We start from the raw sequence: 15,420 nt of genomic DNA on the forward strand, positions 1-15,420 counted from the left end.
AAATGATAGTGTTAACAGTGGTATTTTTAATTATAGTATTTTTAATTATACCTGATAGAGGTCCGTCCTAATAATTTTCTGGTGTTCTGCATTGGAGTACCAATCTAGCTGCATAGTCTCTATTTTGACATATATATACACTACTAAAAAAGCCTCCCACCATAAAAGAATATATTAAATACTTAATTGCAGATCTGCATAATATAGCAATAATACTCCCTCACGCTAACATGCAAACGTGAACTGCCACCTCCTATTTTTAAAACATGAACCATAATAATAAATAATTATATACTTTATAATTTACCAATGTTTCAATTTTTAGAAATGGCATTCAAGACACTTTATTAATATAAAGTTTACCTCCTTCACCGTCTTCATCCATGTTGTCATCACCTTCACCTTGTTCCTCACAAAGATCTTGAGCTGCACATTTAAGAATTCCTATTTAAAGCACTTTAAATACGATTGAAATATGATGGAAAGCAAGAAAAAATATAGTCTTGTGTGCGAACCACCAGCACATGACATCTTACTTGTTGTTTCTACATGTTTCCGTTTGACACCCGATCTACATGTCGCTTGAGAATTACCTTTCGATGCATCTGTTTCCAATAGAGATATAAATGTACGTTACTATATTACCAATAGAGATATAATATGTTAACCAGCATTTAATATCGTAGATGACATACCCTCAGATTTACGCTTTGTATATTTTTTATGCTTTGTATTGTAGGAGTTTCTTTCAGCAATATACTCATGTCTTCCCAGCCAGTCTCACCACCGGGATATAGGATAGGGTAAGCTAACGAGTCATAACAACCATGGTACGCCCGTATAAATTGTGGACGTCCAGAATTTGGAAAAATCATAATGCTCTATTTAAATTTATTTTTTTCATCAGAGCCATCCTGCCAGATAGCCGCAACTTGGTCCATAGCAAGTGCATTATATCTTCTTTGATCAACAATAATACTGGTGTTCAATTCAATTTTCAACTCGTCCAAATTTTGCATCTGACCCACACTCCTGAAAACACGAACATACGAATTGTTCTCAAGGATTTGTAGAATCACCCTAATCAAATTTGCATTAAGATGGGGGTGATCTTTTGCTCCTGTGTGACAGGGTCTCATCCGTGTCATAAAAGTACAACTGCATATGACACGGGCCATCTTTTCCCGGTCTCAGTTGGTCCAATCTGTGATAAATATGTCCATGTACTTTAAAAGTATAGATACCAGTACCTATATATATACACAAATATTGCAAGGTCAACTATGTATTAAAATATAAAAAATAATAGCAATGTAGTGACAATGGGCAATAATAAATAGTCACCTGCGGTAGTAGCGACACGATGATCCACAGTAGCTCCAAAGCTTGTGAAAGAGAAATGTGAGTTGAAGTACCGGATATTCTTTCTGAAATACAACGCATCCCTATCCGTCTAGCTTGTAAATAGGCGCCACAGCTCATCGGGAATTGGTGTGTTCACTATATTAACCTTTCCTTGCCTGCAACAAAAACCGGATCCCTCATTTGGAAACCTTATAGAACCACAATACTCGCATATCGGCACTTTTCTCAACACATGATGGTGAGTAGGCAGATCTTTATATATTTGATCGAAAGGATCATTTTCCAAGGTTACCACTTCAGAATTCCTCATCGATTTGAATTTCATATCTGCATCAAATTATCATTGTTGTATGTGGATTTCACAAATATGTGTAACATAATAGCACATTATTGCTTTAGTAGCCTAACATACCTTTAGCGTGGTAGACTCTTGCCTCGTCATCTTCGAATACACCACTCTCTAGGCCATAGTCATCTGGCGCTTTGCAATCCAGATCTTCCTCTGCATCAAATCATTTACTTTTTATATACACAATTTATATAATTGAAGAAATAAAGTATATATTCCTTTATAAAAGTCTGTACTAAATAGTACCTTCTTGTGCGGCTAACATCTCATCGTCCGGCTCCCAAATACCTCTGTCAAACGCTGGTCTTTCACCGCGTACACCTGATCACAAACCACGAACCACCCAAAAACAAGAATTACATTAGAATTAACAACATTGACTACTTATTTCACAAAATACATCGCACCGAAATGTTAGTTTTAATAACACATAAATCAAAATACAGATTCACTAACCTTTGGACGCACTTCGAGTGACGGGAAGATTAGTCAATGCAGATTGTACTGAACCAAGTAGTTTTGACGCTGAGAACGAATCTATAATACCACCATGGTATCAAGTAAAAAAATAGGAAAACTCAGTTGTGAAAACTATAAAACTATGTATATAAACATAATTACCTTTATCATTCAAGTCTATAGAACGAATATTATTATTAGGAGGCTGAAACAAATTCTTTTTTAGACATCTTTTCCTTCTTTGCTTCTGCAGACATGTTAGCATATCTCTTCCTGTCCCTCTCCCTTTTCAACTCTTCTGGCGTCTTCTCATAAACTTCTACACCTTTATCTGCATTATTGTAAGCAGAATTCATTAGTAGATACCACGTAGAAATTAACAACATAATTCTGGTTACTTAATACTAACCTGGGCGAAGTGCACCAGAGTTTAAGCTGGTCCTAACAGAATCTGAATTCCCACAAATGAACGCTCTAGCTTCAATACGATGAAGCCATTCTGACTCGGAGGCATCCAAAGATTTTGGTATAAATGCAGGAGTCACACCATCAATGATCTCTATTAAAAATTAGAGAGTTTTATAAAACAAAAAAATGTGCGTTCAGAATCGTAACAAGGCCATCTGATGTACGATGTTACCTGATGTTTCATTAGACGGTAGTACGGCCACCACCGGTGTAGCAAGCGTGTCACCTTCGTACACACGTAACAAAGGTGAGCAAATTAAGTATTTTAATTATGTGTGTTTAAATGTTTTGGCATTGGAGACAATACCACAATTAGTAATGAGCGTATGCATCTCTGGTGCACAACTCCCATTTCTTTTTAGTGCGTAAGCCTCCCTTCTCTTTGCATTCCTTTGTGCTTTCTGCTCGGCAGTTAATTTTGCATAACTGTCTCTGGCCTTCTGACATTTTGTTTCCATTGCAGCAACAACTGTATCATATAATAAATTCAGAATAAATTCTGAATTACTACCACTGAACCCTCCATCATGAATACAATGAAGCCAACCTGTCTCGGAGATGTCCACAGATGTTGGTATAAATGCAGAAGTAGCGCCACCAATGATTTCTATTCAAAATCAAAGAGATTTATAAAACCAAAATTTTACTTTCAAAATCATAGCAGCTAGTCTTATCGATGTTACCTGATGCTTCGTTGGACGGAAGCATGGCCACCACTAGTGTAGCAAACATGTCCCCTTCGTCTACATGTAATAAACGTGAGAAAATTAATTAAATAAAATAAATATAAAATATGTGTGTTTAAATCTTTTGGGTACCCGAGACAGTACCAGCATTAGCAACGAGCGTTGGAGCACGGCTCCCATTTTTTTCAGTGCGTAAGCCTCCCTTCTCTTTGCATTCCGTTGTGCTTTATGCTCATCAGTTAACTTTGCATAATTGTCTCTGGCCTTTTATTTGACGTTTTGCTTCCAACGCAGCAAGAACTGTGTCATATAATAAAATCCGAAAACTAACTTGCATCATAAACAATGAATGCATATCATGAGGTTTAGCAGAAAACAGATACACTTGGATTTTACCATGATCATGATTGTCAGGAAGCGCCGTATCTGTTTGCGCATTGGGTCTTTTCAACCCTCTACGGCTGTCGGGGTGATTGGTGGTATCACGTAGGGGTTACCGATGGTCCATGATCACCTGAAATTGAATAATACGAACTGAAGTTGGGGCTAAACAAAAGATCAAAGACATACACAAGGACTAAATTGCAATAGCTCCGGCTTCTCCAACAATGGTGGCCGGTGTCACTGTTAGCTCTAAATCACCGGCGTTGTAGGGCAAGATAGGGTGGCCGTTAGGGTTCCATTTTACTGCGTACCCCCCAAATCAGTGACGCCCCGCGCGGCCGCATGGCGATCTGCAGGAGAGGGGTTTTGGGGTTTTGTCCGTCACCTCCGTTAGCCTGAAGTAGTGATCGCGGGGCGATGCCTGCAGATGCCGGCGAGATGCACTGCCTGCCGATGCAGGCGAGGCTGGCCTCGCCATGCCTCGCCACGCCTGGCGACGTGCACCAATAAATAAAAAATATATTTGCATGGTACAATCTATATGCAATATATAGCCTGAAAATTCATGGTCCTATAAGCAACATACGTAGCTTCAACGGCCACGGCCATGGTGGCCGGTGTCAACGTGCACCAAAATTGCCGAAGATATAGGGCCTAACAGGGACCAGTGAGTAGGGGAATATGGAGAGGAGGTCGGCAGGGATCAATTTTGCTGCCTTCCACAGGGATCAGACAAGCACGCCGACCTCCTCATGATTCGTAGTTTAAGCAATATACGTAGCTTCAACGGCCAGGCCATGGTGGCCGGTGTCAACGTGCACCGAAATTGCCGGCGATGTAGGGCGTAACAGGGACCAGTGAGTAGGGGAACATGGAGAGGAGGTCGGCGGGGATCAATTTTGCTGCCTTCCACGGGGATCAGACAAGCACGCCGACCTCCTCATGATTCGCAGTTTAGGCATTTTTTAGGGTTTCGGAACTCACCTACTGGAGCCTGGCGCTCGCGATAGTAGGGGGCACCAGCCGGACGGCAGTCTGGTCTTCAGGCGGACGGCGGCGGCCTGGTCTCCAGGCGGATGATGGCGTCCGGGTATCGAGTTGTCCTTCCTTGGGCTAGCGGAAGGATGACAGCGACGTGCTAATGCTCACGATCTCACGAGTTGATGGATGGGCGCTAGGGAAGGACAATGGCAAGCTATAGTGGCGAGGAAATTGGGAAGGAGAAGACGCCGAGATCATGGCGACGAAATTGGGAAGGAGAGGCGTAATCGACGGGGTGGGTATCGCGGGCGGGTATGCGGAGATGCTCGGTGAAAAAAGATTGCGAGAATTGACGGAATCATTCTGGATCGCCAGGTTTTGTCGGTCTGTTTCGGTCTGCCACTATACCTGAGAGGTATAGGGTAATTTTATTGGTCCATGTTAATTTCAATTGTTTATGTTCTATCCACATAGATGATTTTCTGTCGCCAGTATAGATTTATAGTATAGACCATAGTCACAGGATTCGGGGTCGATGCCTCGTCCCTCGACCCGGGAACGTCGTTCCGATTCGAGGGTCGGGGTCGAAGTGGGTCAGTGTCCCATTCAAGGTTGGATCGTGTCCCGGTTTGAAAGGGGTCGCAGCCCCATTGCTAGCAGATTTAATTGGGATAAGGAGGTTAAACACAGTGGATTGGTGTGGTTTTTGTTAGACAATGAGCTGAGTACATGTAGCATGGTCTAAATATACTCTTTTATATGTTTCTTATATGCTTGTGCAGATTAGTTTCTTCATTAGTAGCATATATATAGTTTTTGTCTTTATCGACCCGAAGATATCGACCCCGATGAATCAGGGTCGCGTCCCACATAATAATTTATCGTTCCATAGATGTATACCCCCTTCGTACCATAATTTTATAAAGTGACGACCCTCGACCCTCGACCCCGTTCCTCGACCCGGTCGACCCAGGAACTTTGTGACTATGGTATAGACTCACATTTTGTATGCACATAGATGATTTTCTGTCCTATCCATTCGTTGTTTTGTAATAATAATAATAATAATAATAATAATTCCATCACTTTTAGAGATGCTACTAACGTATGAAAAAATTCATAAAATAATAATAATAATCAGCATGTGAATAGTTATTTTTGCACGGCTTCGGTTTTGAGGAGAACCGCATGTTCTCACGGCTGGCTGAGGAAAATATTTTTTTGAAAAGCGAAAAGCGTTGAAGGTGCTAACAAGTAGAGTGCGTATCTGGAAGGGGGACGGTGTGGAGGAAGAGGACGAGCGGGTTTCTCTCTGCCTAGCACTAACAGCACTCAGTTTAGTTTGTTTGGCTACGGAAGGAGAGAGAAACGTCAGAGAGGAAATAGCCATTAGCCCATGGAGCGGAGGAGCTCCATTCCCTCCATCTCCTCCTCCGCATGCGCGTGCCGCGGAAAGATCAAACTTTCAGTTCTTCCCTGGTATGATCCCTCAATTTGCGTCCTTATGTTGTGTAATTGAATCAAATATAAGCAGATCTTGGCCTTGCCACGCGGTTCTTGGGTTTGGATTTGGGCCTCCTCGTTAGGGGATCGAGATTTATTTCGATCGCATTTGGTCGTCCTGACTTGTGTGATCCTTGCGAAATTGCGATTTGGCGAAGGGTGGGCTTGGATTGAAACTCGCCGTATTGATTCCGGTGGCAGGGGGATGAAATTGCAATACATAAGGGGAATACATGACATGAAATGCACGGCAAGATTTATGCATGTCCTTTTCGAACCATTAAGGTCATCTTCGGTTCGTGTTTCTCTGAATTTCCCCCTACTCCGAAATTATCAGTCAGGCAAAGGAAATAGATTCACATTCCCGTGCGCCCCCCCCCCCCCCCCCCCCCCCAAAAAAAAAAGAACAGAGTAAAATGTATTTGCATTTCCTTGTAATGCAATGATTTCTTTGGTCAAAGATTTTATCATCCACCTAAAAATGAAACGTTGGATGTCAAATATAAACCCCAAAAGTTTACAGCTTTGCCCTGAATAAAATCACACATTCACCTACATGCAACTTGAGTTCAACTTTGGTATTTGGTTTACATAGAATTCAAAACATACGTTTTTCTGCTTTGTTAGAGAAAAAAATAGCATCTCTAAAAGACGAAAGCCCACCCTGGATCAGGCCTCTCGTAGGGCCACATTGCATGTAAATTAATAGCCGTCGGATCTGATTTGGATGGCTCGAATTTATGAAATGTGTAGCGTTTATCAGCCGCATACCGACGAAAATACCAGAGTCATTGAGAACCTCGCGCCACTTTGACTCCCGCGCCAAAATAATGAATAAATTCTCCACTAGCAGCACGCTTCATCTTCTCTCCCCTTTATTCCCAACTCTTTGGCTCCTTGCAGCACACTATCGACTAATTTAACTAGAAATCAGACGAATCAACAAGATAATCCTTTCTATTTTGATCGTTCTTCTTTGTTTCCGTGATTAGCGATACAGAATTAGATCCGGCGTGGCAGCGAGTGCAGGATGAGCCACGTCGACCAGCTGGAACAGTCTAAAGATCTTCCGTCGGTCAGAGAATTTTTTTCTTTTCCTACACGGTCCTGAAGGTTCGCCACATTAATGTCTAGACTTCTGGTGACCCCAAGCTTCGTCACATAAAAACTTGATTCCATAAAGACTGGATTCCTTACCAAAATGCACCATGCTACCCAAGTTGGCGCATCGGACGCGCATCAGGCACGAAGCCCTCGACGTAGGGCAGGCATGGGAGGAGGCGGAACAGGTCAGTGCTGCAAGTGGCGCTTTTGCCGCCGCCGCCGTGCGCGTCCACACCGGCGATGCAAACCACCAGCAGCACCGCGACGCTTAATGCAGGAACCGGCGCCATTAGTGCTCGCTAGCTGATCCTTAAAGAAAAGTAACTATGGATTATGGTGGACGGCTCAAACCTACAGCAACACAAGGTGCAATTCACTTTCTTCAACAGTTTAAAGCCAGAGTCATGATCTTCAACCAACATCCGTAGATGAATATGACAACAGATTGGTCATGGGATTTCGTTGCTACCTTACTCACTACCTCTAATATACTTTGCTTCATCTTTTATGAGCACAAATAATAACCTTTGAAGATTCAATTTATATGAACCACAATTTTCTACAAAATATGTAACTTCATCAAGGTATCATGTACTATTTGCACACACTAAGGCCTCCTCCAACAAGGGGATATATCGCTGGCTTGAGCTGAGCTGGAGGAGAGAGGAATCATAAAAATTGTTGCATCAGCTCTTATCTCACCGCTAGCTTATAGCATGTTTGCCAAAGGTATGTGAGAGTAGAAACACAAAACGAGGACAGAGAAGGACGTCTTTTTAGCTTTTTATTGTTTAACGGCTCCTGCTCGATTGGCGATTTCGTCTACACTGTTGGAGATGGCCTAAGAATCCATCAATCATATAAATATAATTTACCACTAATATGTTAAATGTGTATAACTCTCTGCTCAACTCGCTGGAGGGCGCGGCAAAGCCACGCCAGGTTTCTAGTTTACTTGATGCGTCTCACCTTTGAAAAATAGAGTATTATAAGCATCTGCAGTTCTGAACCTTGGACATTTGTGTATATCAATATTCTGAGACTCTTACCCTCTTCAACAATGATGATAGCTTTTGCTGGAAAAATGGCCGAGAGCAAGCGATTCGACACAAAGAGCCCAGGCTGCCTGGAAGGCTTGTTCAACTTTCTTGCCCTCAACCAACGGTTGCAAAAGCCAAAGATGATTGCGTATCGAAAGCACGGTGAAGGAAGTAATAATACACTCAGTAAGGTTTTACATATTTCTATCTGCAAGTTTGAAGTTTGTTGAAGCTTTGCTGTTGATATGCAACGCTGATTCCAACAAGGCTTGATTGAAATAGAGTTGCCTTTTTTATTTGGCTCTGTAAAGTTGTATGTGTTAAACATATTAAACATATTTGTATATCTGTTGTAGGAGTGAATGTCCCGAAGCCCAAAAATCACAGTGAAAAAGATGAGAATATCCCGGTAGGTGGCAGAAACTACATTTCTTTTTATGATAAAGGCAGAAGCCTCATAATATAAATATCTACTAGTAGTGAACTGATGAATCCTACCATATCATTGATATAATAGCACAATCAAGAAATTATAATGATTATTTGAAGTCTTCATGCTCGCGGTCTCTGTGAGCCTTGCCGCAAGTCTTGACGGTTTTCAATTTGCTAGTCTTAAATCACAAAATTGTTTTTTCTTTTGCATATATGTTTCAAGAAGTGTTAAAGCAATGCACGTCTGACACCATTTTCAAAATCTATTTGTGGTGTTTATTTTCAGAAGGAAGCAAATAGTACTTCTCCATCTGGAAAGTCCCACATGTTCATATGGCGGTCACTCAAGTTCAAAAAGAAAACACCTGAGAAAAATCAAAAGAAGAGCAGCTCACCAGCCAGCACTCCATCCTCATCGCGTCTTCTGCGCTCCAGATCAATCCATCACTCAAAGTGCTTTGATTATGAGGTTTCTGATGACTTAGCTGCACATTATCACGCAATGAACAACTCAAGCTCCAATGAGATGGGTTCCTATCACAGCGAATCACCCCCATTGTCACATGAGAGCCCACAACATCCCAGTATCCAAGAGACCTGCAGGTCATGTGGCAGCATCAGTGGCAAAGATAGCATTGGTCTGGAGGCACCTTGTGAGACTGCGCCTGGGAATCTTAGTGCTGAGAGTGAACTCCCCTATATGCCTAAAAATCGTGATGCTGCAACACATCATTCAAAGGAGTTCTTGGATTTTCTCGAACTGTTCAACGCACACCGGGAACTGTTTCTAAAAATTCTCCATGATCCTTCATTGCTAGCAACAGCTGAACAGCAAGGAGAAACTTCGTCAAGTGGTGCTGTACCGTTGAATAGATTGGAATCATTTCCAAGACCGGGAGGATCATCAGGGAAACGTAACCCTATATTTGATCGGGGTGATAGTGAGAAAAGCAGGAAGTCGGAACTCCAAAAATCACCCTCAAGGCCTAACAATGATGTAGAAGCTGCAAAAGTCATCAGTACAAGAATGCCTTCCGGAGTCGATGGCTCAGCAGTTTCTCTTTCAGAATCAAGAAGCCTGAAGAAATCTGGAACAGCTTCAAATCGTTTTAAAGTTATCAGTAGGAAGATCAAAGATGTCGTAAAGGAGAACCGCAAAGAGCTTGCTCGACTAACAAAGGATGGAGTTTTCCACAGACTGCCATATGGCCAAAAAATGTCCGAATTAACCAGGAGCCCCTCCACAGAGAAGTTTGTCCACGAGGAGAAACAAATACGAAGATCATATTCTATTGCAGAATACGTAGAAAAGTATTCGACACTTTATGAGTCGATTTCGAGGGACTCAAAAGTTTCTCCAGAAAGATCAAGCATAACAATGGGAGGCAATACAAGCTTAAAAGACAAGAAGCCACCATTGGGCTTCAAAAGAATAACATCTCTTCCGGAAATGCGATTATGTTCACCTCACCAAGGGGGCCTAACTGAGATTTCAGATTCTCAAATTGAACCCAAGACTTGCATTGTGGAATCTGATCGCTTATCTTCACATAGAACTGATGCATTCAGCATCTATGAAGGAGGAAATTTCTATTCTGATGATATCATAGAAAGATCAAGGAATATTCACAGTGAAATAAACTATGGAGGTAAGGCAAAAGAAAAGGAAGTTTACAATATTGTTGTTAGGGAAAGTGATTCTTACCCCCTACATATTGATGCTAGGGTGGATGTCTCTTTCTCCGCCTAGTAAGTTTTTGTTGGACTTACCATATTGTTGTAATCTTTTGCAGAAGCCGATTTTGTAGGTGCCTTGGAAGAAAATTTCCGCAGCATCCTTCGGAGTCCAAGTTTATCTTCTCTTGGTCGGTCTTTCACCCACCGCCGCATCAATAGTTTGCCTTCTTTTGATCGATCTTTCTTCCAAGATCACTCTGGTAGTTTTACAGAGCATTCTGTAGCAGGTGAATTATATTATAACTTTAAAATCCACTTTTACTGCACAATGGAATACTAGTATGTAAAATATTTTGATGTTTTCTTCCCTCAATTTTAGACACACGTTATCTAGTATTAAACCAATCTAGGAGCATAGAACTATAATGGTGTTACCCTCACTTTTAATTGTGTATTTTTGTTCTTTCATAACTGTATTCTATTTTTAAAGTAATTCTATATATAGAAAACTGTCATAATGTTCATTATACTCATGGTGAATATATTTCATTCGGAACACCAATTTTCACTGATTTACACTCAAGTAACCACAAAATGTTTCTTACTGCTTCCTAGTTCAATGCCTCCTAGTATTCATTTAGCAGTAGGTGAATTTGTTATGTCTGATTTGCTAAGTACTAATGAAATATTGTTCAATCGCATGCTATGTTTGATGATTAGAAGCAGATGAGTTGCACTCTTGAAGATTAAGTCATATTGTCTTCATTACAAAATAACTAAATTTATATGTTGATTAGAAATTGGGTGCAAATGACTATTTTACCATGTATTATTTCTTTTCTTTGTCGTTATTACTACTTTAGACCATCCCATTCCTCCAGGCAAGTTATGAGAACGAGTGAATGAGGGTAGCTAGAGCTAGAAGTTAGAACTTAGCTGCATCACAATTATGAAGGATATATTGTTTTAATATAAGAATACCTTAGGCAGCATCTCTTCTTTTTCTATTCGATGTGTATCTTTTTTACCATGCTGAAACTATAAACCTCATTGCTTGGTGTTTTGTCCTATAACAAGTATATCTATACTACCCTTGTAACACTAATCTTTTCTGAACAAATTTTTAGGCTCAGAGCCACCATTTGAAAATTTACAGCTTGAGGATGAGGATTGGTTAGTCAAGCCACCAGAGTCCCCAGGAGCATACGCTGCCAACTTCAAGGATGATGAGTGGGTGGTCACACCACTAAAGCATTCCGGTGTCCTTGATGGTATCGATCATGAGGATCAAGAGTGGCTGGTTAAGGCATCACAACTGTCAGGTGCCAAGGCTGCTGATCTTGAGGATGAAGAGTGGTTAGTTAAGCCAGGGCAGCCCATAAGTAACGACGCTTTGGATTCGGATTTTCGATTCATACATGAATTTGCCGAACAAGGTGCTGCAGAACCCTTGCACATTTATGTCAGTGACAAGAACGAGGCTGATTTCCAGTATGTCAAGGACATCCTCAAGAAATCAGGATTCAGCTGCGGCGATGTTGACTGGTACGCATCCAATCAGCCAGTCAGCCCTGTGGTCTTTGAGGAAGCAGAATGCTCATGTCAGGAGCTCAGCATGGCAAGTGATGAGCCACAAAGTATTGTCAGGCGTATGCTCCTGTTTGATCTCATTAACGAGGTCCTACTAGACATCTACGACTCTTCCCTGGTCATCGGCCCATGGCATTCACGCTTCGACTTGCGAACCAGACCAATTCCCATGGGGTCTCATGTCCTTGAGGAGGTGTGGGCAAAGGTGAGCTGCTACTTGAGCCTGCATTGGAGGGAAGGCCAGACGGTAGAGGACATTGTGGCACATGATCTTACGAGGAAGGACAACTGGATGAACTTGGTATATGACGCTGAGTGCACCGCATTGGACATGGAGGATCTGATGGTGGAGGACCTGCTGGATGATGTTGTCATTCAGATAGTGTTAGAATCGATTGATGAATGACTATCAGGAACTAATTATTGTTTTCAGCGTCTTGAGCTTTGAAGTAATTTATTTAAAGGTTGAGCAGTAACATGCTACCAGAAGAAAGGTACTACTAATAGATGGATCACTGATCTAGCATTGTGGAACAATAACTATGTAGATAATTTTTACCAGAATTCTGGCAATTGTCGAATGTAGTAAATGTTAGCAAGGCATTAGGTATTGTTAGAAACAGAACCTAAAGGATAGACCGGAAATAGGTAGCATCATATACCTGTGAATTGTAAGTAAACCATCATGAGTTATTAATTCTTATTAGTCCATATTTGTACATATCCCGCTCATGAATTTTTTTATGAAAGGCACAGTTTTGAAAGCAGAAAAAGTAAAACACTACTCTGCTTTTCTATGTGCATGAATAGTATGCTCATCTTTTGATGGATCACGTCAAATATTGTACATGAATCTGTATTTGCAACCTTCTTGGTTAACTAGACAAAGGTGCTTTTATGTAGTCTGGGTCTGGCTGGCATGCTGTTAGCTGCAGAGGTTCAGCGAAGTTCAGGGTCAATGTCCGAAAACCAGAAGAGGGTAGTGCAGGATGTTACGGGATCCCATTGTTGACAATGAACCATTGTGGCTTCAAACCGATGCTTTTGTGTACAAAGGTCCTTCCTAGTATTAGGCAAATTTGGCATGATGTGACTGAAAAAGTTTATTTCCACTACGCAGCATGTCGTGAAGGAGCAAATAGTTGATTAAATTCAGTTGAGGGATAATTATTTTAGCATATCTAATACTTCAGGTTACACTTCATATGAAACTTGCCAAGCTCAGTTGGTGGAGCGCAAGGCTCTCAACCTTGTGGTTGTGGGTTCGAGCCCTGTGGTGGGCGTTATTTATTTTTTATCTTTTCTTTTACATGTTTTTTTTACATGTTTCTTCTTTCTTCAATAGATTTTCAGCATCTTTATTTTTTTGGGGTCTTTCCTTTTACATGTTTCTTCTTTCTTCAATGGATTTTCAGCAATGTGTACTGCAAAGTTCATTGGATCTAAATTTCTTCCATGCATGTTTCCATTTTCCTTGTTCTTTCCCCTTTCTTTTACATGTTTCTTCTTTCTTCAATAGATTTTCAGCATCTTTATTTTTTTTGGTCTTTCCTTTTACATGTTTCTTCTTTCTTCAATGGATTTTCAGCAACGTGTACTGCAAAGTTCGTTGGATCTAAATTTGTTCCATGCCCGTTTCCATTTTCCTTGTTCTTTCCCCTCCATGATCGAGTGTCAGCTTTTTAAAAATTCAAATCATCTGCATCGATTCTATTACAAAAAAAAATAAGGACCGACCTTTAAATTTACGCATTTTCAACCCATTTTTAAAATCTTCCGTCCATAATTGTACAACCCATGGAAGCAATGCTCAACTGAAAGTAAGTTTTCATCCATAATTGCATGCATCGTAGAAGTCTGCACGCATTTGAATTCAAAGAATCTTAAATTTCTTATTTTTGGAAGTAACAACTTTAGTTTCTTATTTTCTCAAAAAAAAAACTTTAGTTTCTTATACTGGTCCTGAGAAAGCAAGGAACTCAAACCTCGCGAAAGACTAGCGAAATGGTCTGTTGCCTAGTGGTTACAGGAGACTCAGTATCACCTCAGGTTCTAGATTCGACTTCCTGTGGGAGTGAATATTCTAGCGCGTTGTGTTTTTAGTGGTAGGCGATGTTTCCATTGATAGCGAGGCGCATGTGGTGACTTCATCAATATGTCTTCGAAGATGCACATAGGGTTAGGATTTGCGTACCTATGACATAGGGGTGAGTGTGCGTGTGTTGTGAGTGTCTGAATTGTACTATGTAATCTTAAAATAAACTCAAACATCTTTGTCTGATATTCCTTGCTGGATGGAAATGAGGATTTCAATGACGGACATGAATTCGGTTGTCTTTTTTGCTATATTTTTTCTATAAATTTTTGAAACAGCCCGCCTAACATTGACATGATCCATCCAAATCTAGCTTATAAATTTATTTGTTTCTGTACAAAAACCAAAAGGAACCATATCTTTTGGACAATGAGGCCCCCCTCATCATACAAGGTTTAAAAATATAGCTCTTGCTTTTGATGTTTCCCCAGTGTGACGTGTGGAAGAGTACACCCAAGTTTGGACAAAATCTGCATGAACCTGGACCAATTGCAAACACCATCCGTTTAAAAAAATTACCCACGGCTGTACAAGACGCCACAGAATCAATTTTCAATTTGAAAGCAACCATGTTTAATCTATATTTACTTGTTTTTGGACTAGATCATGAATATGGCTATCTTTTTTAATGATTGAGGTCGTCGATGTACTGTTGCTTCTCCACTGCTATAAAGAGGGTGCCAAGGCTGACATAAGTTAAGGGTACTAAAGCAGCCATGGTTTGGTCAATAGATTGACAAAACTGAATTCAATTGTGCAAGAAAAAATTAGAGTTAATACCTTTTTGTTGTTTGCATTCAAACCAGACCTATAGATCCAATTTTGTACAGCACTGACGGTCCACGGTAGGTATGGAATCAGTGTAAGATTGACTTTTATCGGAACTCCATCAAATTTAGTGGTTTTCGTGCAAGAAATTTGAATACGATTCGTACAAGCAATGTATGCGATTTGAAGCTATGTGATGATGCCAGTTTAAGCAATGAGTTGGCATCACAATTGAAGAAAGATTTGAATAGATAAGGATTTTTATCAAATCTAGGGCATGTTGTGCAATAAAATTGAATTCTATTCTTACATTGAATTTAATCGATTCAAAGATGTGCAATAATGCACCAATTGATACAAATGAACTGGCATCACAGGCTAAAAGCAAAGTTTGAACTGATAAGGATTTGATCAAATTCAATGGATGATCTATGAAAAAGAAAAAAATCAACTCTTACAAGAAACATATTCAATTTGAATATGTGCAATAATGATGCATTTTAAGAAAGCTATCACGTC

At 40.5% G+C, this 15,420-nt stretch overlaps 1 protein-coding gene across 2 annotated transcripts; it reads left to right on the forward strand.

The window, feature by feature from the left end:
* The first annotated feature begins 5,909 nt into the window (after nucleotides 1-5,909).
* Nucleotides 5,910-12,782, forward strand: LOC120699852. 2 transcript variants are annotated; one of them, XM_039983940.1, is made up of 6 exons: nucleotides 5,910-6,171; nucleotides 8,370-8,525; nucleotides 8,696-8,748; nucleotides 9,058-10,420; nucleotides 10,565-10,735; nucleotides 11,576-12,782. In XM_039983940.1, the coding sequence occupies exons 2-6, from the start codon at nucleotides 8,384-8,386 to the stop codon at nucleotides 12,442-12,444; spliced, it is 2,598 nt and encodes an 865-aa protein (XP_039839874.1). In that variant the 5' UTR covers nucleotides 5,910-6,171; nucleotides 8,370-8,383; the 3' UTR covers nucleotides 12,445-12,782. The 2 variants fall into 2 exon arrangements, with proteins under 2 accessions (XP_039839874.1, XP_039839876.1); XM_039983942.1 differs by lacking the exon at nucleotides 5,910-6,171 and having other exon boundaries at nucleotides 8,387-8,530.
* The last annotated feature ends 2,638 nt before the right edge of the window (nucleotides 12,783-15,420 follow it).

Source organism: Panicum virgatum, chromosome 3K (genome assembly GCF_016808335.1).
Source record: "Panicum virgatum strain AP13 chromosome 3K, P.virgatum_v5, whole genome shotgun sequence".
Taxonomy (NCBI): Eukaryota; Viridiplantae; Streptophyta; class Magnoliopsida; order Poales; family Poaceae; genus Panicum; species Panicum virgatum.